We start from the raw sequence: 23,793 nt of genomic DNA, 5'->3' as shown, positions 1-23,793 counted from the left end.
CGCGCCAGGAAACATAGGTATTAGTACGTGTAAGGACAAACTATTAACTGTATGGGAAAGTACGGTTAGACATAACGCTAGGATAACGACAATCAATAAGATAAGGGTGTTACGATACGGACTAGCAGGAAGGCACTATATGCAAAGACTATAGAATTTTCGAGTAAAGGAGGAAGAAAAGGGGAAGAGAACGATAAGTGTGGGAATGGGAGAAGCTAAGGTATCGTTGGAAGAGATCAGCAGTAAGGGCCTTAGTAAGACCGTCGGCAGGCATTGACTTGGTATCCAGATAGCTGATTTTAGCCAAGCCGCTTGTTGCTTCTTGCCGAATGTACCGAAACTTCAGTAAGGTGTACTTGGTGCGAGAGTGCTGATTTGGGTCGTTGGCGTTAGAGATGGATCTATTGTTATCGCACAGAAGTGGAATGGGTTTTTGAAGACTTTTACCTATTTCTGTAAACAGACTATCCAGCCATTTGAGTTCCCGAATTGCTTCCAGTAGGGCATCGGATTCTGCTTCTACAGTTGAAAGAGCAATTGTACTTGCCCTTTTTGACTTCCAGCAGATTGGTCCACCTGCTAGGGTAAAGAGGTACCCATAGGTAGACTTCGAGGAATCTAAGTCACCTGTAAAGTCGCTGTCTGAAAATCCAGATAGACTGGGTGCTGAGGACTTAGACCAATAGCGAATAGCCAGGTCTATAGTCCCTTTCAGATACCTCTCAGGTATAAAATGGTCCTCCCTTTCCTACACTCTTAGATAGTTAGATATACAAGCACGCAAGACGCACGCGCACAAGCAAGCACAAGAAACACAAGTCTTTCCTTTTTGAATTGTCCCTTGGCACTACTATTTGACTTGTTCAAATCTGTATTTCTTGCCCAGTTACTGACTGGTGCACTTCCTGCTGTTACTAACAGCCTTAATTGATATCCATTTTGGATAGTCCGTGCAACTGAACTTCCATTGCGCACCCTTCCTATTTTACCCCTTTATTCCAAGAAATACTACTGTACTTACTCTAGTCTACTATTGGTCTGGCCTAAGCTACCTTAATGGATATGTTCTTGTTTAAGCCCCACCCCCAAACCTACCAATACATACAAAATACCTACCAATACACATACCACTAACCCCCCCCCCACCCTCACTTACTACCCACCCAACTATTGTTATACCAAAATTCCCGACAAGAAATGTTTTACTGTTGGGGATTATTTACCAGCGCTCTGGGCTCCTCTACGGCCAATGTAACGTTATATTCGTCTAACGATATTTTCCGCCCGTACGCTTGTATTTTTCCCGACCCGCCCGGCCGCATATTAGTGGATCTTTTTCACTGCACCCTTTTGACTTAACGATCCCGACCACAAGTACCTTTTCGCGCACGCGCCCCGCCAAACGGTACCTGCCTGTAACGGATGCTTAAAGCGTCCTAAGGGTTCTGTCACTTAGGTAGTGAGTCAGGCTTGCCGTGAACAGTATGTCTACTAAGGGTTCCGTTAAGGAGCTTTGAGGACTCCTCAATCAATAGCGAACTGATTTCTTAGATTGATCAATGAGGAACTAACTATCTATGGGTAAGGACTGTCCTATATATGTATTCGTTCCCTCATTGCTTATTGCTGGATCACTTGGATCACCGTGAGCCGCGTGAGCCAGGCTCACTTGGATTACGGTGAGCGGCGTGATCCACGGTTAACGATCACGTGACCTTCCTTAATGCTGGATCACTTGGATCACGGTGAGCGGCGTGATCTGCGGTTAACGATCACGTGACCCCTTTGTGTACGTACCGCCTCTTGTGTTCGTACCTGGCTCCGTACCTCTACTGTATGTACCAGACTCTACTTGTCTTTGTGCTTGGTACTTAAAGCTCGGTCTTAGCCCTGTCGTCCTTAGTCATAGCCTGCATGCGTATTGGTTCGTAACACTGCCCCGCTCCGCCCGCACTAACACGCTTTGACTCACGAAGGCGCGCTACATAACAGCTACGGAGTACAGAGTACTTCGTACCAAATTGATTTATTGAAAGAGATCTCTTGTTACTAGCTTCCCCCAGAACCGAACCAATACTCGTATCTTCTGATATACACCCAACGGTACCGAGTCTTTAGTAAGGTACCGTTCTAAAGGCTGTATAAGTAGGTACAAGGTTAGCTAAGGAGCATTATAGTGCACAAAGTATATTTTTTGCTCGTACCAGTTCACATCCTTTGCTTAGAATAGGCAAGTCGTAATGCTAATGATCCACCCTTAGTTGGGTCGGATCTGTTTTAACCTTCTTCTCCATACTCGGTTGCTTTTCTCCGAAAATACTTAACACTAAGTACACATAGTCTACCAGTAATAATACAGAGCTCGACACACTTTACATCATTGCCCTAGGCAAGCGGCTGTTCGCTATTCGCCACGCAGCCTAGTAACTTGACTGCTAGATTTCCATCATCTTCCAGGTGGAAGGGCATACAGGTGGATCCTAAGGTTTGTTCTATCAACACCACCTGCTTCGGCTTGGCTGCACGATGACGAAACTGCTTCCTGGCTATCCATGCCTTGCGTCTAGCCTAGCTTGGAGCCACGACCCAATCGGCCCTGCTAGGGACTCGTATCGACAAGTCTATTCCCGTTTGAACAAGAATTCGAAATCTTAAATTCAGTGTAGCTTTTGTTCATTAAAGGATGAAAAGGTCCGGCTGCCCAAGTTCATGCATTACCAACACCGGAGATACCGAAGAAACCCGAAGGACACCTTGCACAAATCCAAATCAGCCTCATCCGCAACCGAAATCTCATAGACACAAGCACCACCTTTGCCAAACTAAAGTAAGGCTCTTCAACTACAACAACATCTTGAGTGGCTTCAAAGTAACCTCAATATCGAACTATTCATATTGTCCCCTACCATGCAGCTTCTAACCTTTCGTCCTGTCGCCTTCCTCCTTGGGTTCCTTAGCCTTGCCCGAGGTGAAAATCCTGCAAAGCCGGCATTCGGATCTGTCGTCGTTATCGAAGAACACTTGTTTAAGTTCAGCTGTGATGGGATGAGCCTTACCGGTCCGTCGGAAAGCGCCCTTACTAAGTACGTTCCCATCTTCCCTATTGGCGTTGCACGGACTAACATGCCGTCGACAGGACGTACACGGGTGTAAAACCCGACCAGGAAGGTAGTACTTATGGCGTTGTAACGGCAACGACGACAGGGCCGACACCAGGAACCACCACCATCCTGCCATCGCCCGGTTGTGGTGAGCTTTGCGTAACAACCGTAATTATTACAGTCGGCCCTACCGGCGGTACCGTTACTGCAGCCGATGATAACGGAGATGCGGCAAGCGGAATAGTTACTTTAACGGTTACGGGACCGACGGCAGGAACTTCCACTATTCTACCGCCAAACACCTGCATTAAGAGCTGCGTCACCAGTGTCATCATTACCGTAGCCGATAGCGATGGAAATCAGGCTAGCGGAATAGTTTCCTCGACGGTAACCGGACCGACGGTAGGAACATCTACCGTTCTCCCACCAGATACCTGTACCAAGGGATGCGTTACTAGCGTTATCGTTACCGTAGCTAGCAATATTGGAGTGCCGGCAAGCGGAATAGTTTCTTCGACGGTAACCGGACCGACGGTAGGAACGTCTACCATTCTCCCACCAGATACCTGTACCAAGGGATGCGTTACTAGCGTTATCGTTACCGTAGCTAGCAATATTGGAGTACCGGCAAGCGGAATAGTTTCCTCAACAGTAACCGGGCCGACAGCAGGAACGTCTACTATTCTCCCACCAGACACCTGTACCAAGGGATGCGTTACCAACGTTATCGTTACGGTAGCTAGCGATATTGAAGTGCCGGCAAGCGGAATAATTTCCTCAACGGTAACCGGGCCGACAGCAGGAACGTCCACTATTCTCCCACCAGACACCTGTACCAAGGGATGCGTTACCAACGTTATCGTCACCGTGGCTAGCGATATTGGAGTGCCGGCAAGCGGAATAGTTTCCTCGACGGTAACCGGGCCGATAGCAGGAACGTCCACTATTCTCCCACCAGACACCTGTACCAAAGGCTGCGTTACTAGCATTATTGTTACCGTAACCGATGTCGGTGGAGGGGTAGTTTCTTCAACTGTAACCGGGCCGACGGCTGGAACGACAACTATTGCACCCCCAAGCACCTGTACCAAGGGCTGCATAACCAGCATTATCGTTACCGTAACCGATAGCAGTAGAGGAGTAGTTACTTCAACGGTAACCGGGCCGACGGCTGGAACGACAACCATTGCACCCCCAAGCACCTGTACCAAGGGCTGCATAACTAGCGTTATCGTTACAGTAACAAGCGGAATGCAGTTTACGACTATAACAACGACTGGACCTACACCGGGCACCTTTACGCTTCTTCCATCGGGCAATTGTAACGGCGGCTGCTTAACAACTATTGTCGTTACAAATGCCGCATCTCAACCCCCTAACGTTGTCGTCACCACAACGGTGCCCGGGATCAGGGCCGGCACGACGACCATCACACCACCCGCCGGCTGCACCCGACCGTGCACGACGAGAGTCATCGTTACGATACCGCTGCCCTCCGGGACGCCGGCGCCATGCTACCTTGCCGACTCATCAAACCCATCAAGCCCATGTCCGCCGGGGGGTCTCGATGTCCACTATTACGCCAACAAGCTCGGCAACGGATATGGCTGCTCCGTCGGCGAGGGTGCGGCATGCAATGACCCTGGACCTTCGTACTATATAAATCAACTCAAGCCACTTGCTTCCGGTCAAACAAACCTTACCTACTTTGTTCAGGATACCGACGTCAACTTTGCTGGACACGCCATCTCTAACGTGGGCTATAACGGCTGGAAGTACGCGATCGGCTACCAAAGGACGGTGAACGGAGGATTGATGGTGGACGGCAACAACTTCACGCTCGTTTACGAAGGTTACTATCGCGCCCCCGTTACCGGATCGTACCAGCTCTGCACGGATGCCGACAATATCTCCAACGTCTACTTTGGAGACGGAAACGCTTTTGCCTGCAGCGACCAGCAGCCCGCCCCTGGGGCCCCATCGCTGAAAGTCAGCGCAACGGGAGGCAACTACGTCAACCCTAAAGCGTGCGGAAACGTCAACTTGATTGCAAACCAGTTTTACCCGCTCCGGATCGTTATGGGTAACTACGGCTGGGCATCCGCTTTTGGTTTTACCATCCAGCCTCCGGGGCAAGCGGCGGCAAATGCGTGGCCTGGAAACTATTATCCCAAGTCATGTTGATTGGGTTTCTAGGCTGGCTGCTAGTCTGGCATGCTTGGCAATGCGCTGACCGTACTATTGTGTGTTAATTGTAACACATATGGGGAGGTGTGCCCATATGGACAATAGACCAGTTAACCGTTCGACCATATAGCCAAACTGTCAAAAGATCCGCCAGTATCCGCACTTAGTGCGGGTACTGCACCCCACATTCGCTTATAAGGCCTACACGCCTATGGCGCGCCTTACATATGGGCTATGTATTAACCCAAACAGTAAATACAATTGCCAGCCGATTACAGATACCCATTATCCCCTTTATTATGTGTACGGACTCGTATTCGCTATACGAATGCCTAGTTAAACTAGGATCAACTACCAAAAAAAGGTTAATAATTTACTATGGCAATACGACAGAGCTACGAGCGACAGGAGATATCTGAAATCCGTTGGATTAACGGTAGCGATAACCTAGCCGATGCAATAATAAAGGCCCAGCCTAATAAGGTACTGGAACGGCTAGTATCTACAAATCAGATAAATATACGCATCGAAGATTGGGTCGATAGGGGGTAAATAGGTAAGTACAATTTTTGGCACTTTTTAAAGAGCCGCCTGTGTGTGTTATATGTATATAGTGGCCAATAGTAGACTAGGATTACGTAATTGTATGGGGCACGATTGCAGAGAGGATAAAAGTAGCCGCTCAGGGGCAGTCTCTTTTCTCTCCTTTCGTACCAAATTGAATCCATTAAAAGAGATCTCTTGTTCCAGTTTCCCCCAGAACCGAACTAACAAACTTGTTAATATATATATCTTAAAAATAAAAAGGGTAAATACCTTTTGGAATAAAGGGGTAAAATGGGAAGGGTGCACAGTAGAAGTACAGTTGCACGGACTATCCAAAATGGATGTTACGGAGTCACTAGGCGGCTGCTCTAGGACTCTCAATGATGTTTATTAAAAGACTTGAAGGAGGGAAAACTACTTGGCAACTAGGGCTTCTAGTTGTGTGCGTTCTTCCTAGTGGGTCCCTCGGTTCCCTCCGTTCTCTTATATCAGGCTAAGCCCGATACCATAACACTTATAACTTCTTGCAATATATGTACGCAAGAGGAAGGAATAGTAGAAGTATATCGCACAGACTATAGAATCAATTACACTTTTAGTAACAGTAAAAAAGGGATGCCAGTTAGTAATTGAGCAAGAGTACACAATTAGTAGTACCAATTTATACAAACGAATGCGATTATTTCTTCTAGCTAAAGTGCAGGAAAAGAGCGGCTATTTATGTCTACAGAGTAGTCTTGCAATTTGTATGCGCAAGAGGAGGGGGTAGTGGAAGTAAATCGCACGGACCAGGGAATCAATCAAGCTGTTAGTAACAGCATAAGGGGTGCCAGTTAGTAACTGGGCAAGAGTGCACAATTGGTAGTACCGGATTATACAAACGAATGCGATTATTCTTCTAACTAAAGTACGAGGGAAGTGCGGCTATTTATGCCTACAGAGTAGTACCTTGTAGGTCCAGATTGTGGCTGCGCAGTTACACTATGGTTTGATCGCCCGTTTGATTGCACAGTGGTTTGATTGCCCGTTTAGTCGCACAATGGTTTGATCGCCGTTTCGGTCGCACAATGGTTTGATTGCCCGCAGTAGTACTGTGGGCTGGCAGTAGCTAGTAGCGACTGGGAGAGCGGCAATTGTCATTCCGATCAATTGGCTCCTGTAGTTGACTGGCTACTACATGTACAAGTTGTATTGTAGTAGTGAGTTGGCCGGCAGTAGTACTGCCGTCAGTCGTTCCGAGTTGTAGTTCGGAGAAGTAGTATGTTATATACTATTAGTCAACTCGATATGCTTACTAATACTCGCAGTATAGTATAGCATCTTTACTAGTAGTAGTACTACTAGTAACAATAGGATAGTATCCTATTTGGGTAGTCTTACTAGTATAAATACCAGTATTTTAACAAGTAGCACCTTATAGGTCTGGACAGATCGCTATTTCTATTGCTCAACGGCTTGACCGGAGATTCTATCGTACTGATCAGAGATACTATTGTACTGATCTGAGATACTATTGTACTATAGCTGGGTGGCTGAATTCAATATACAGTTAAATGGCTGTTTTACTTAAACGATAGTTTGGCTAAGGCCATTATACAGTTGGATGGCTGTTTTAGTTATACGATAGTTGGCTGATTCTATCGCATTGGTCTTGCAATTTGGGTGCGCAAGAGGAGGGGTAGTGGAAGTATATCGCACGGACTAGGGAATCAATCACGCTGTTGGTAACAGCAAAATGGGTGCCAGTTAGTAACTGGGTAAGAGTGCAAACTTGGTAGTACCAAATTATACAAACGAAGGCGATTCTTCTATCAAGTACAGTACAGGAGAAATAGGACTATTTATGTCTTGGAGGTAGTACCTCGACAACCTTAGGTTCCTGGGTCGAGACCATAACTGCCATACTAATGTGCGCATATACGATCTGCGACAACTCAGTGTGCCTAAGTCGAGACCATAACTGCCATACTAATGTGCGCATATACGAGCCTGTGAAGTCAGGTGGCCAGTCCATTATACCGCGCAGTAGGTCACCTGCTTGGTCGTATTCGCACGGTGAGTCACCGGCTTGGTTGTCCCTGTACTATAGTTCAAATTGCCAAGAGTAGTACTCTTGGCTGGCAACGGCTGGTATCCGTTGGGAGAATGTCAATTGGTGTTCCGATCAATTGACTCCAGTAGTCGACTGACTACTACATATGTAGGTCAGGTTGTAGTAGTGGGTTGGCTGGCAGTAGTACTGCCGGCAGTCGCTCCGAGTCGTAGTTCGGAGAAGTAGTATGTTGTATACTATCAGTCAACTCTATATGCATACTAATACTCGCAGTATAGTATAGCATATTTGCTAGTAGTAGTACTCCTAGCAGTTACTACTAGTAGTAGTAGCAATAGGATAGTATCCTATTTGGGTAGTCTTACTAGTATAAATACTAGTATTTTTAACAATTGGGATAGCCCATAGTAGTACTGTAGGCTGGCAATACCTAGTAGCGACTGGAGAAGTATCGTATTGTGGGCTGGCAATAACTAGTAGCGATCAGGAGAGCGGCAATTGTTGTTCCGACCAATTGGCTCCAGTAGTCGACTGGCTACTACGTATATGAGTCGTATTGTAGTAGTGACTTGGTCAGAAGGAGTACTGCCGCTAGTCGCTCCGAGTTATAGTTTGGAGAAGTAGTATGTTGTATACTATTGGTTAACTCTATATACTTACTAATACTCGCAGTATAGTATAGCATCTTACTAGTAGTACTAGCTACTAGTAATAATAGGATAGTATCCTATTTGGGTAGTCTTACTAGTATAAATACTAGTATTTTAACAAGTAGTACCTTAACAACCTTATATACCTAGGTATCAGTAATTCAATCATACCATACATATACTCTCATACATACTGTTGCTTGTAAGTAGCCACTACGTAGCTATTTATTACTAAACCTTCTTCTTGTTATGATAGTAGGCTTTGCCTAATAGAGCTACGTCCTAGGATAGAGTCACGTGCTATCGCACGTGACTCGCACCCTATGACTAAGCAGGCATTGGAGTATAAGTACTCCAATGCCTTGTAGAGTTAGAGTTCTGCAGATTTCTTAACAACTATTTCCGACCACTAGATACTGGTAGTACTAGTGACTCCATAACACTTCTTCACTTTACGATCCGCAAACAACAGGATAATAAAGTCCAGGGTTGGAGTTCATCGGCTGGCCGCCTGGTCTTGTAATAGTAACGCTAACACTGCTCTGATGAAAATTGTTGCCGAAGACAACCCGGATAGGATAATACTGGTTTGCAAACAAACGAACAGTGGAACACGAAACGGGGTTAACAAAGTTTGCACCGTTTACCGAAACTATTAGTGGCATCGAAGTATTGGAGATGACGCTATTGGGGCCGCAGTTAACGCCATTCCCATCGCCGAAAAAGACGGCGAGTCCGGCATCGCCGCTTGCACAGATGGAATATTGTCCAGTAGTCGGCGCTCGATAATACCCCCGGTAGACCAAGGTATAGTTGTTGCCGTTTACAATAATGTTTCCATTTACGGTCCGGACATACCCAGGGCAGTAATCGGCGCCATAATATAACGAGTCTACCCCTTTAACGCAGGCGGCGCTTCCCTGGCCAATATAGCCATCTTGGGGGATAAATATAGTATCTGTTTGACCGGAGGCAAGAGGCGTAAGACCTTTGGTGATGTAATAATTTGGTCCATCGTAACAAGGGGGAGCGGGGTCCCCGTTATTACAGCCATATCCATGGACAAAGGTGTTCCTATAGTAGTCTACATTAAGTCCCAACGGTGCACACGCAGGTGCGGTAGCGGTTGTGAATTGGCAAGGCGCAGGTGATACAGACGAAGTAACAATAATGCTCGTAGTGCAAGGATGCGTACAACCAGCGGCCGGGGGAATAGTAGTAGTCCCTACCTTAGTCCCATAAACAGTCGTAGTGACGTCGGTGTCCTGGGGTTGTGAAACGATAACACTTGTCGTACAGGGGTGCGTACAGTCAGAAGCCGGAGAAACGGTGGTAGTCCTAGCAACAGTCCCAGAAGTTACCGTTATAGTTACGACTGTGTTAGGAGGCAGGGTTACGACTACTCTCGTAGTGCAGGGGTGGATACAGCCGGCGGACGGCGGGATCGTTAATGTTCCGGGAACGGTGCCGGTAGTAACTGTTGTTGTTATGACGATATCGGGCGGCTGGGTTACGATAACGGTCGTAGTACAGGGGTGCGTGCAGTCAGCGGACGGGAGGATCGTCGATGTTCCGGGAACGGTGCCGGTAGTTATTGTCGTCGTTTCGACAATATCGGGAGGCTGCATTACTACAACGCTCGTGGTGCAGGGGTGTGTACAGTCGATGGGTGGTAGGATGGTTGATGTTCCGGGAACAGTCCCAGAAGTTATAGTAGTAGTTACGGCTACATCGGGCGGTTGGGTTACGATGATGCTCGTAGTGCAGGGGTGCGTGCAGTCGGCCGGTGGCGAGATCGTCGATGTTCCGGGAACGGTACCGGCAGTGATTGTCGTCGTTTCGACAATATCGGGAGGCTGCATTACTACAACGCTCGTAGTGCAGGGGTGTATACAGTCGGTAGGTGGCAGGATGGTTGATGTTCCGGGAACAGTTCCAGAAGTTACAGTAGTAGTTACGGCTACATCAGGAGGTAGCGTTACGATTACGCTCGTAGTGCAGGGGTGTGTGCAGTCGGCCGGTGGCGAGATCGTCGATGTTCCGGGAACAGTGCCGGTAGTAATTGTCGTCGTTTCAACAATATCGGGAGGCTGCATTACTATAACGGTCGTAGTGCAGGGGTGGGTGCAATCTACTGGCGGTGTAATAGTCAACGTTCCGGGCACCGTTCCGCTAGTAACTGTTGTTGTTACGACTGCATCTACGGGCTGCGTAATAATAATACTTATTGTGCAAGGGTGTGTGCAATCTACCGGTGGCGTGATAGTCGACGTTCCGGGTACCGTACCCCCGGTGAACGTCGAAGTAACGACGGCATGGGCAGGCTGCGTAACAACGACGGTTGTCGTGCAAGGGCGCGTGCAATCCGCCGGCGGCGTAATGGAACTCGTACCGGCCACTGTCCCCCCGGTAATAGTTGTAGTGACGACCGTATTCGGAGGTTGCGTCGACGTGACAGTAATGACAATACTGATCGTGCAGGGGTGGGTGCAGTCGGCTGGTGGTGGAATCGTTTTGGTGCCGGGAACTGGGCCTGTGACCGTCCCGATTACGAGGATGTCCGAGAACGGAGTCGTAACCATAATACTCGTAACGCAGTTTGTAACGCATCCAGGGGGTGGCAGGACCGTTGATGTGCCAGCGAGCGGTCCGGGTGTAGTTACGGTTGTGAGACCGCCGGTGATAGTAACAATAACGCTCGTAACGCAATTCGTAGTGCATCCAGGAGCTGGCGGGATTGTTGTCGTACCGGGCAGTGGCCCTAGCGTTGTTTTCGTAATAATACTACCAGTAATAGTAACGATAATACTCGTAACGCAATTCGTAGTGCATCCGGGAGTTGGCAGGACAGTCGATGTGCCTGGTGTAGGCCCGGCTGTAAGAACTGTTGTCGCACCGCCAGGCACTGTAACAATAACGCTCGTAATGCAGTTTGTAACGCATCCAGGGGGCGGCGGAACTGTTGACGTACCAGCCAACGGCCCGGGTGTAGTTACGGTAGTAAGACCGCCGGTAATAGTTACAATTACGCTCGTAACGCAGTTTGTAACGCATCCAGGGGGCGGCGGAACTGTTGACGTACCAGCCAACGGCCCGGGTGTAGTTACGGTAGTAAGACCGCCGGTAATAGTTACAATTACGCTCGTAACGCAGTTTGTAACGCATCCAGGGGGCGGCGGAACTGTTGACGTACCAGCCAACGGCCCGGGTGTAGTTACGGTAGTAAGACCGCCGGTAATAGTTACAATTACGCTCGTAACGCAGTTTGTAACGCATCCAGGGGGCGGCGGGACTATTGATGTGCCAGCCGACGGCCCAAGTGTAGTTACGGTAGTAAGACCGCCGGTAATAGTTACAATTACGCTCGTAACGCAGTTTGTAACGCACCCAGGGGCTGGCAGGATTGTTGTCGTGCCAGGCAATGGCCCTAGCATTGTTTCGGTAATAATGCCACCAGTAATAGTAACTATAATACTCGTAACGCAATTCGTAGTACATTCAGGAGCTGGCGGGATTGTTGTCGTGCCAGGCAATGGCCCTAGCGTTGTTTTCGTAATAATACCACCAGTAATAGTAATGATAATACTCGTAACGCAACTCGTAGTGCATCCAGGAGCTGGCGGGATTGTTGTCGTACCGGGCAATGACCCTATCGTTGTTTTCGTAATAATACCACCAGTAATAGTGACGATAATACTCGTAACGCAATTCGTAGTGCATTCGGGAGCTGGCGGGGTTGTTATCGTGCCAGGCAATGGCCCCAGCGTTGTTTTTGTAATAATACCACCAGTAATAGTAATGATAATACTCGTAACGCAATTCGTAGTGCATCCAGGAGCTGGCGGAATTGTTGTCGTACCGGGCAATGGCCCTAGCGTTGTTTTTGTAATAATACCACCAGTAATAGTAACGATAATACTCGTAACGCAGTTTGTAACGCATCCAGGGGGCGGCGGAACTGTTGACGTACCAGCCGACGGCCCAAGTGTAGTAACAGTAGTAAGACCGCCGGTAATAGTTACAATTACGCTCGTAACGCAGTTTGTAGCGCACCCAGGGGCTGGCGGGATTGTTGTCGTGCCAGGCAATGACCCTATCGTTGTTTTCGTAATAATACTACCAGTAATGGTAACCATAATACTCGTAACGCAATTCGTAGTGCATCCAGGAGCTGGCGGAATTGTTGTCGTACCGGGCAATGACCCTATCGTTGTTTTCGTAATAATACCACCAGTAATAGTAACGATGATACTCGTAACGCAATTCGTAGTGCATTCAGGAGCTGGCGGGATTGTTGTCGTGCCAGGCAATGGCCCTAGCGTTGTTTCCGTAATAATACCACCAGTAGTAGTAACGATAATACTCGTAACGCAATTCGTAGTGCATCCAGGAGCTGGCGGAATTGTTGTCGTACCGGGCAATGGCCCTAGCGTTGTTTTCGTAATAATACCACCAGTAATAGTAACGATAATACTCGTAACGCAGTTTGTCACGCATCCAGGGGGCGGCGGAACTATTGATGTGCCAGCCGACGGCCCAAGTGTAGTTACGGTAGTAAGACCGCCGGTAATAGTTACAATTACGCTCGTAACGCAGTTTGTAACGCACCCAGGGGCTGGCGGGATTGTTGTCGTGCCAGGCAATGATCCTATCGTTGTTTTCGTAATAACACTACCAGTAATGGTAACAATAATACTCGTAACGCAATTCGTAGTGCATTCAGGAGCTGGCGGGATTGTTGTCGTACCGGGCAATGGCCCTAGCGTTGTTTTCGTAATAATATCACCAGTAATAGTAACGATAATACTCGTAACGCAATTCGTAGTGCATCCAGGAGCTGGCGGAATTGTTGTCGTACCGGGCAATGGCCCTAGCGTTGTTTCCGTAATAATGCTACCAGTAATCGTGACGATAATACTTGTAACGCAATTCGTAGTGCATCCGGGAGTTGGCGGGACAGTCGATGTGCCTGGTGTAGGCCCGGCTGTAAGAACTGTTGTTGCACTGCCAGGCACTGTAACGATGACGCTCGTAATGCAGTTTGTAACGCATCCAGGGGGGGGCGGGACTGTTGACGTGCCAGCCGACGGCCCGGGTGTAGTGAAGGTAGTAAGACCGGCAGTTATAGTTACAATTACGCTCGTAACGCAGTTTGTAACGCACCCAGGGGCTGGCAGGATTGTTGTCGTGCCAGGCAATGGCCCTAGCATTGTTTCGGTAATAATACCACCAGTAATGGTAACCATAATACTCGTAACGCAATTCGTAGTGCATCCAGGAGCTGGCGGGATTGTTGTCGTACCGGGTAATGACCCTATCGTTGTTTTCGTAATAATACCACCAGTAATAGTGACGATAATACTCGTAACGCAATTCGTAGTGCATTCGGGAGCTGGCGGGATTGTTATCGTACCGGGCAGTGGCCCTAGCGTTGTTTTCGTAATAATACTACCAGTATTAGTAACGATAATACTTGTAACGCAATTCGTAGTGCATCCGGGAGTTGGTAGGACAGTCGATGTGCCTGGTGTAGGCCCGGTTGTAAGAACTGTTGTCGCACCGCCAGGCACTGTAACAATAACGCTCGTAATGCAGTTTGTAACGCATCCAGGGGGCGGCGGAACTGTTGACGTGCCGGCCGACGGTCCGGGTGTTATCACGGTAGTAAGACCGCCGGTAATAGTTACAATCACGCTCGTAACGCAGTTTGTAACGCACCCAGGGGCTGGCGGGATTGTTGTCGTACCGGGCAATGGCCCTAGTGTTGTTTTTGTAATAATACTACCAGTAATAGTAACGATAATACTCGTAACGCAATTCGTAGTGCATCCAGGAGTTGGCGGGACAGTCGATGTGCCTGGTGTAGGCCCGGCTGTAAGAACTGTTGTCGCACCGCCAGGCACTGTAACAATAACGCTCGTAATGCAGTTTGTAACGCATCCAGGGGGCGGCGGAACTGTTGACGTGCCAGCCGACGGCCCGGGTGTAGTTACGGTAGTAAGACCGCCGGTAATAGTTACAATTACGCTCGTAACGCAGTTTGTAACGCATCCAGGGGGCGGCGGAACTGTTGACGTGCCGGCCGACGGTCCGGGTGTAGTCACGGTAGTAAGACCGCCGGTAATAGTTACAATCACGCTCGTAACGCAGTTTATAACGCACCCAGGGGCTGGCGGGATTGTTGTCGTGCCAGGCAATGGCCCTAGTGTTGTTTCTGTAATAATACTGCCAGTAATTGTAACTATAATACTCGTAACGCAATTTGTAGTACATCCAGGAGCCGGCGGGATTGTTCTCGTACCGGGCAATGGCCCTAGTGTTGTTTTCGTAATAATACTACCAGTAATAGTAACGATAATACTCGTGACGCAATTCGTAGTGCATCCGGGAGTTGGCGGGACAGTCGATGTACCTGGTGTAGGCCCGGCTGTAAGAACTGTTGTCGCACCGCCAGGCACTGTAACAATAACGCTCGTAATGCAGTTTGTAACGCATCCAGGGGGCGGCGGAACTGTTGACGTGCCAGCCGACGGCCCAAGTGTAGTTACGGTAGTAAGACCGCCGGTAATGGTTACAATTACGCTCGTAACGCAGTTTGTAACGCATGCAGGGGGCGGCGGGACTATTAATGTACCAGCCGACGGCCCAAGTGTAGTCACGGTAGTAAGACCGCCGGTAATAGTTACAATTACGCTCGTAACGCAGTTTGTAACGCATCCAGGGGGCGGCAGAACTGTTGACGTGCCAGCGGACGGTCCGGGTGTAGTCACGGTAGTAAGACCGCCGGTAAGAGTTACAATTACGCTCGTAACGCAGTTTATAACGCACCCAGGGGCTGGCGGGATTGTTGTCGTACCAGGCAATGGCCCTAGAGTTGTTTCTGTAATAATACTACCAGTAATTGTAACTATAAGACTCGTAATGCAATTCGCAGTACATCCCGGAGGCGGCGGGACAGTTGTCGTGCCCGGCGTGGGCCCTGGTGTAAAAACAGTTGTAATGCCGCCAGGCACTGTGATTACTACTGTCGTTGTACATCCAGTAGTACACCCGGTGGTGGGGATGATAATCAATGTGCCAGCCGTCGGTCCGGGCGTAGTTATGGTTGTAAGACCGCCAGTAATGGTAACAATAATGCTCGTGACGCAGTTTGAAGCGCACCCAGGGGGTGGCGGAACTATCGTCGTCCCAGGTATAGGACCTAGAGTCGTTTGGGTAACAATTTCGCCAGGAACGGTAACAATAATACTCGTAACGCAGTTTGTAGTGCATCCGGGCGGCGGCGGGACGGTCGACGTTCCTGGCGTGGGTCCGGGTGTGGTAATGGTTGTAAACCCGCCGGTGACGGTAATAATAACCCTAGTAATGCAGTCTGTCGTGCATCCGGGTGGTGGTGGAACGGTTGTCGTGCCGGGCACCGGACCATTAGTTATCTTGGTTATATTACCACCAGTAACAGTAACAATAATACTCGTAACGCAATTAGTAGTGCATCCGGCAGGCGGCGGGAGAGTTGATGTGCCCGGCGCAGGTCCGGGTGTAAAAACAGTCGTAACACCTCCGGTAACAGTAACGATAAGACTCGTAACGCAGTTCGTCGTGCATCCAGGCGGCGGCGGAACGGTCGACGTACCAGGCGTCGGTCCTGGTGTGAAAATAGTTGTAACGCCACCGGTAACAGTGACGATAATATTCGTAGTACAGTTCGTCGTGCATCCAGATGGCGGCGGCACGGTCGACGTGCCAGGTACCGGCCCAGTAGTTATCTGGGTGGAAACCCCGCCAGTAACGGTAACAATAATGCTCGTAATGCAATTCGTAGTGCATCCAGGTGGCGGCGGTACGGTCGATGTGCCGAGCACCGGACCAGTGGTTATCTGGGTTACAACACCGCCGGTAACGGTAACAATAATGCTCGTAACGCAATTTGTAATGCATCCAGGAGAGGGCAGGATTGTCGACGTGCCAGCGCTCGGACCCAATGTAGTTCTTGTAATAATATTGCCAGTAATCGTAATAATAATACTTGTCATGCAACTTGAAACACATCCTGGTGATGGCGAAATTGTAGAAGTACCAGCCACCGAACCAGGAGTAGTAATTGTAGTAATTCCGCCAGTTTCAGTTACAATAATAGTAGTGATACAGCTAGTAATGCAACCTGGAGGTGGCGTTATTGTTGTCATACCAAGACTTGGACCCAGTGTAGTTCTTGTTACAATTTCTCCGGTAACTGTTACTATAACGCTAGTTGTGCATCCCGTAACACATCCCGGCGGTGGCGAGATTGTTGTAGTTCCAGCCACTGAGCCATGAGTAGTAATGGTAGTGAGGCCCCCGATTTCAGTAACAACGATTGTTGTAATACAGCCAGAAATGCACCCGGATGATGGCGGGATTGTTGAGGTGCCAGCACTTGGGCCAAATGTAGTTCTAGTAATAACATCACCAGTAACTGTAATAATAACACTAGCTGTACAGTTTGTTACGCACCCTAGTGGCGGCGAAATAGTCGTTGTACCAGCTATCAAACCTGGAGTAGAAATTGTAGTAACACCGCCAGTTTCCGTAACAATAATAGTAGTAATACAGTTGCTAATGCATCCCGATGATGGAAAGATAGATGAAGTACCAGGACTAGGGCCTAATGTTTTCCTAGTAATAACACTACCAGTAATAGTTATGAAAATACTCGTAGTACAGCTTATCAGACAACCAGATGACGGCAGAATTGTAGTTGTACCCGCTGTAGGCCCATTAGTAAAGATAGTTGTAATACCACCAGTCTCAGTCTCAGTAATAACAATAGTAGTAATACAATTAGAAATACAATCTGTAGGTGGTAGGATTGTGGAAGTTCCTGGACTCGGACCAAGGGTTGTTTCAGTTGCGAACCCTCCGGTAACTGTAATAATAACAGTTGCTGTACAACTAGTAACGCATCCCGGTAGCGGGTGTATTGTTGTACTACCTGCAGTTGGACCTAGAGTTGTGCGTGTTGCAATGAACCCTGTTATAGTTACGATAACCCTAGTAGTACAGCCGGTAATACATCCTGAAGGTGGCAATAAAGTTGAAATTCCTAGACTTGGACCTACAGTTGTCTCAGTAATTACTCCTCCGGTAATAGTAATGATAATAACTGTTGTACAGCTGGATATACAGCCAGTCGGCAGTAATAGAGTTGAGGTCCCAGGAGTAGGGCCAGTGGTGGTTTCAGTCAGTATTTGACCGGGAACCGTAACTATAACACTAGTCGTACAACTTATCGTGCATCCAGGCAATGGAAGAACTGTTGTTGTACCTGCTATAGGCCCCGGAGTTACAATAGTAGTAATAGCACCCGTTTCGGTAACAACAATAGTAGTAAGGCAGTTACTAGTACATCCAGCGGGAGGTAAAATGGTTGAAATTCCCGCACTTGGACCAAGTGTTGTTTCTGTAACAATGCCTCCAGTAATTGTAATAATAACTGTTGCAGTACAGCTAATAACACAACCAGGTAGTGGCGGAATTGTACTTGTACCTGCTGTGGGCCCTAGAGTAGTTACTGTTGTAACCACGCCTAATTCAGTAATAATTACTCTAGTTGTGCAACCAGTAACACACCCGACTGGGGGGAAGATGGTCGACGCTCCTGCACTCGGACCAAGTGTAGTTTCCGTAACAACACCTCCAGTCACCGTAATAACAACAGTTGCAGTGCACAAGGTAATGCATCCAGGCGGTGGCAGAATTGTCGTTATACCAGGCGTAGGACCAGTAGTAAATACTGTAGTAATATCACTAGTTTTAGTAACAACAATCCTCGTAATACAGTTACTTGAACATCCCGGAGGTGGCAATATTATGGATGTACCCGGACTAGGGCCTAGAGTTGATTCGGTAATGAAACCTCCAGGTACAGTAATAACTATACTGGTTATGCAGCTAGAGATACACTCTGCTGGCGGCTGAATTGTTGTTGTGCCTGCTGTAGGGCCGGGGGAAAATACTGTCATAATGCCCCCGGTTACAGTAATAATAATGCTAGTAACACAATTACTTGTGCAACCTGGTGGTGGTAAAATTGTAGATGTTCCTGGAGTGGGACCAAGGGTTGTTGTCGTAATGAACTCACCCGTAACTGTAATAACAACTATTGTCGTACAGCGAGTAGTACATCCAGCTGGTGGAGGAATAGTGATAGTACCAGGTACTGGTCCTTGGGTAAGACTAGTTGACATAATGCCTGTTTCAGTAATAACTATCCTTGTAACGCAACTTCTCGTACATCCAAGGGGGGGCAATATAGTCGAGGATCCTACTTTAGGGCCAAGTGTAGTTTCGGTAACTACATTCCCTGTTATAGTAACAATAATTCGTGTAGTGCAGCTTACAATGCATCCATTTGAAGGGAAAATAGTTGATGTGCCTGGTATTGGCCCTATTGTTGAGATTGTTTCAACAATACCAGTTTCCGTTATAATAACCCTTGTAGTACAGTCTGTTAGACACCCGGGAGGTGGAAAAATTGTCGAAGTTCCTGGAATAGATCCTATTGCTGATTCTGTAATATAATTACCTGTAAGTGTAATAATTATCCTTGTAGTACAATCTTCAATACATCCAACATCAGGCGGGATTGTTGTTGTACCAGCAGCCGGGCCCGGAGTAAAAATAGTAAGAATACCAGCGGTTCTGGTAATAATCACTCTAGTAATGCATCCTATTGTACATTCAGCTGATGGTTGAATGGTAACTGTACCCGGAATTGGGCCGATTGTTGTGTCGGTAATGATTCCACCGGTAACAGTAATGATTACTTTTATCGTGCATCCCGTAATACACCCAGATAGTGGTAAGATTGTGCTTGTTCCAGGTACAGGACCAGGAGTTCTAATTGTTTCACGATGGCCTGATTCAGTAATAATAACTTTAGTAACACAATCTGTAGTGCATCCTGGTGGGGGAAGAATTGTAGACGTGCCAGGAATTGGGCCCAATGTCGTTTCCGTTATAGCACTTCCTGTAGCTGTAACAATAATTCTTGTAATACAGTTTGTAGTACAACCTGGTAGGGGGAGAATTATTGACGTGCCAGGAACTGGACCTAATATCGTTTCCGTTGTGGCACTTCCTGTAGCTGTAACAATAATTCTTGTAATGCAGTTTGTAGTGCAACCCGATGGCGGGAGAATTGTAGATGTGCCAGGAACTGGGCCTAGTGTCGTTTCCGTCGTAGCACTTCCTGTAGTCGTAACAATAATTCTTGTAATGCAATTTGTAGTGCAATCTAGTAGTGGGAGTATTGTAGACGTGCCAGGAACTGGACCTAATGTCGTTTCCGTTGTGGCACTTCCTGTAGCCGTAACAATAATTCTTGTAATGCAGTTTGTAGTGCAACCCGGTGGCGGGAGAATTGTAGATGTGCCAGGAACTGGGCCTAGTGTCGTTTCCGTCGTAGCACTTCCTGTAGTCGTAACAATAATTCTTGTAATGCAGTTTGTAGTGCAATCTAGTAGTGGGAGAATTGTAGACGTGCCAGGAACTGGACCTAATGTCGTTTCCGTTGTAGCACCTCTAGTAACAGTAACAATGACTTTCGTAATACAATTTGTAGTGCAACCTGGTGGAGGAAGAATTGTGGACGTGCCAGGAATTGGGCCCAATGTCGTTTCCGTCGTAGTACCTCCTGTAGCTGTAATAATAATCCTTGTAATACAGTTTGTAGTACAATCTGGTGGGGGGAGAATCGTCGACGTGCCAATAACTGGACCCAATGTCGTTTCCGTCGTAGCACTAGCTGTAGTAGTAACAATAATTCTTGTAATGCAGTTTGTAGTGCAACCTGGTGGCGGGAGAATTGTAGATGTGCCAGGAACTAGGCCCAATGTCGTTTCTGTTGTAGCACTCCCTGTGATTGTTACGACAATCGTTTTAATGCAATGAGTGCATCCTGGTTGTAGTTCAATAGTTGATGTTCCAGAGACAGGGCCTAAAGTTGTTCTTGTAATAACACTAGCTGTAATAGTAATAATAATTCTCGTAACACAATGTTTAGTGCAGCCTACTGGGGGGAGAATAGTTGATGTCCCAGCTGCTGGCCCTAAAGTTGTTTCTGTTATTGCACTTCCAGTAATGGTAATTATGATATATGAATAGCAATCCTCCGTGCATCCTGCCTCTGGCAGAATAGAACTAGTTCCAACTTTTGGGCCTGTAGTTGTTCTTGTTATAACGCCAATAGTTTTCGTTGTAATGATTATTCGTGATGTGCAATCAGTTGTGCATCCAAATGGGGGCGGTATTGTGGCTGTGCCCGCTTTCGGCCCTGGAATTGTAATTGTAGTAACTTTTACGTTGTTGGGGCAACTAGTATATGATCTATAGAGCTACTGTTAGCATATTCTTGATAAAACCTGTACAGATGAAAGGATACCGAATAATACTGCCTTGAGCAGCGTTGCCGGAGCACACAAGGTCGAGTGGTTGAACTTCAACATAAACAATCCCGTCTGTGCATTCAGGGTTGTCTTTATAAGCAGTAGAGTAAAGAAACAAATCGAACATAAGTATGAGAAATAGTGCTAGATGCATAATACCGGATTATAAGCAGAGTCGTTGGACTCGTAAGTAGCAATTATATATGGCTGTGGAGGTTGTAACGCAACGACCGAGTAGTACCTGAGCTATTTAACTGCTAATCGTATGTTAATGATTTAAAGCAATATTGCTCCTGTGATGTCTACGCACTTATATATATATATATATTGGATAGACTGAATGAGTAATCAGTAATACGTACGATAGCAAAACACATTGTCAGCCACGAAAGCAACTTAACTTCAGCCACAATATGATAGATGCTAGTATTTGTTTTGCAAAAGTTGTGGCGCGTACCTGTCTATTGCATACTAGATGGTATAATTTGGTAGTACTTTCTAACTACATATATATTATATAGTATATATAGAGTATACGTACCAAACATGTATGTGAGATGAATTGGACAAGCCCAACTATGTATCTTCATTAGCATCCTTGTTTTGTCCTTGCTATCCTCATTCCGTTTTTCATTACGATGTCTACAATAACCCGCCGAAATGACAAGTCATGGTATCTCCGCGCAAGGTATTGGTAATTGCCAATAATCAACTAGCCACTATATGTTAAAATACCAGTATATATGCTAGTACTTAGAGCAATTGGCACAGTACTACTGCTAGCCAATCTACTACTACATGACTAGTATGAGTAGTATCCAGTCAACTGCTTGAGTCAATTGGTCGGAATACCGATTGTCGCTCACTCAACTGCTACTAGCCGTTATCAGCCAACAGTACTACTGCTGGGAACTCAAACTATAAATCAGCCGATCTATGGCAATCTATATACAGTACGATCGATCAATCAATCTATTGTACTATCGAACATCCGATCTACAGTATGGTATTATCGAACAGCCACAAAAGTTGATATATCAATCTGACTTATCGTGCAATACAGTCGATCAATTATAAAACCTTAAATTAGGCAAAAGACTAATATGATCCGCCTAAATACGAACACGGTATCCTTCCCACCAGGACACAATGGCCTCTGGCAAGAAGTCTGGCACCTATTTATAATAAGGAACTATTATGTATAAATAGCTGTGCTTTCCTCCTGTCTTTACTTAATAAAACAATTACATTCGTTTGTATGATTTGGTACTCCCAAATTTGCACTCTTGCCAAGTTACTAACTGGTACCCATTTTGCTGTTATTAACAGTGTGATTGATTCTTTAGTCCGTACGATATACTTCTACTACCCTTACTTCTTGCGTACAAAATTGCAAGACTATATAAATACGCTCGAGAATTTAAGTTTGTCATTTTTTAGCGAATAATAGTTACAATTTGTCCCCCCTTCTAGTAGGATCTTCCGATCGACCGAACCTATTAGTATGCGCCGCCTCCTTGCCCCTACTTAATCCATTGGTCTGGCTAGCAATATCGAGCAAGCGTTACCAAGTCTAGAGAGTAGCGTTTTATTAGAAATACTAGTCTTTATTTGATCTAATAGGGCTCTTTGAAGGTTAAAGTTAATTTTAAAGTTCTCGTATAAGTACGCATCGCGATTAAAACGGTACTGGACTGTATATAGTGTAATTAGAGTTTTTGAACTAAAACTCAAAGTTATGTTTTGTGTATGCTGTTTGTGGATCCGAACGTGAACTACCTAAGGTGGTGGTGCGAGGAATCCGAGGGCTAGAAAAATGGGGCGTGGCACGATTACTCGGTTCCCACCAGAGATCCAGTTGGCAGTACCGCGACTAAAAGAGTTAATTTCCAAGGTATCCGTTCGTTCTGACGTGTCAGATGCCTAGATTCAGATAACCTAGATTTTGATTGCTACAGCAAGATATGATGTCACACCAGTCATACGATTACATGCAAAAGCGCTCGGATTGGGATTAGTCCGAGCAGACCTACAAGAAGCTTTGCGCCTCTTGTAGGTCGCGCAACCTGCCTTTCCTCCCTTCGTACCAAGTTGAATTATTGAATGAGATCTCTTGTTACTAGTTTCCCTTATAAACGAACTAACATCTGGCCTGTTTTTTAAACTTTTTGTTATCAACCCTAAATGTACCTACAACTTTCTATTACTGATAGCTTACTTCAATTACGTTTTAAAGCTCTATTCTATTACTCAACAGTTTAGAAATAAAGTGTACAACTAGAAGTACTACATGGCTATTTAGGTGGCCGTAACGTTCGGGGTTTTATTTATTAAATTCCAAAAACCTTACAATTAAGTAACTATCTTTGATCTAATAGGGCTCTTTGAAGGTTAAAGTTAATTTTAAAGTTCTCGTATAAGTACGCATCGCAATTAAAACGGTACTGGACTGCATATTGTGTAATTAGAGTTTTTGAACTAAAACTCAAAGTTATGTTTTCTGTATGGTGTTTGTGGATCCGAATATGAACTACCTGTCTTAAGAAATATTGAAATACTACTCCTACTCCAAAGACTGGTTCTGTTAGAAGTATAAGATGAAAAAATAAATACTTCTTCAACTATTGACCGGATTAGAGATACGAATGTATGTATTGAATAATAATTCATATTCTTTGATTTTCACTGCCTTCTAATCTTAGTTAGGTCAGGTAGGGTACATCTTATTATTCTAGTTTACATATAGAGACTGTCCATCTTCCAAACAGACCCATAAACAGGTTTATCAACTGACTGTAGACGTATTGTAGTCCACAGTAGCGGGTATTATA

The 23,793-nt window shown here is 46.4% G+C and overlaps 2 protein-coding genes across 2 annotated transcripts; one reads left to right on the top strand and one right to left on the bottom strand.

The window, feature by feature from the left end:
* Window positions 1-2,907: 2,907 nt before the first annotated feature.
* DCS_00041 (uncharacterized protein) lies at window positions 2,908-5,285 on the top strand (the record flags this gene model as incomplete). Its single annotated transcript, XM_040797383.1, has 2 exons — window positions 2,908-3,083; window positions 3,137-5,285. 2 exons carry the CDS (start codon window positions 2,908-2,910, stop codon window positions 5,283-5,285), a joined length of 2,325 nt encoding a protein of 774 aa, XP_040658266.1.
* Window positions 5,286-8,989: 3,704 nt separating this feature from the next.
* DCS_00040 (uncharacterized protein) lies at window positions 8,990-16,586 on the bottom strand (the record flags this gene model as incomplete). Its single annotated transcript, XM_040797382.1, has 3 exons — window positions 8,990-16,118; window positions 16,171-16,182; window positions 16,240-16,586. The coding sequence occupies 3 exons, from the start codon at window positions 16,584-16,586 to the stop codon at window positions 8,990-8,992; spliced, it is 7,488 nt and encodes a 2,495-aa protein (XP_040658265.1).
* Between the last annotated feature and the right edge of the window lie 7,207 nt (window positions 16,587-23,793).

This window comes from Drechmeria coniospora, chromosome 01, assembly GCF_001625195.1.
Source record: "Drechmeria coniospora strain ARSEF 6962 chromosome 01, whole genome shotgun sequence".
NCBI classification, from domain to species: Eukaryota; Fungi; Ascomycota; class Sordariomycetes; order Hypocreales; family Ophiocordycipitaceae; genus Drechmeria; species Drechmeria coniospora.
The sequence above is the reverse complement of the archived record's forward strand: the minus strand, read 5'-3'. Positions and strand labels throughout refer to the sequence as shown.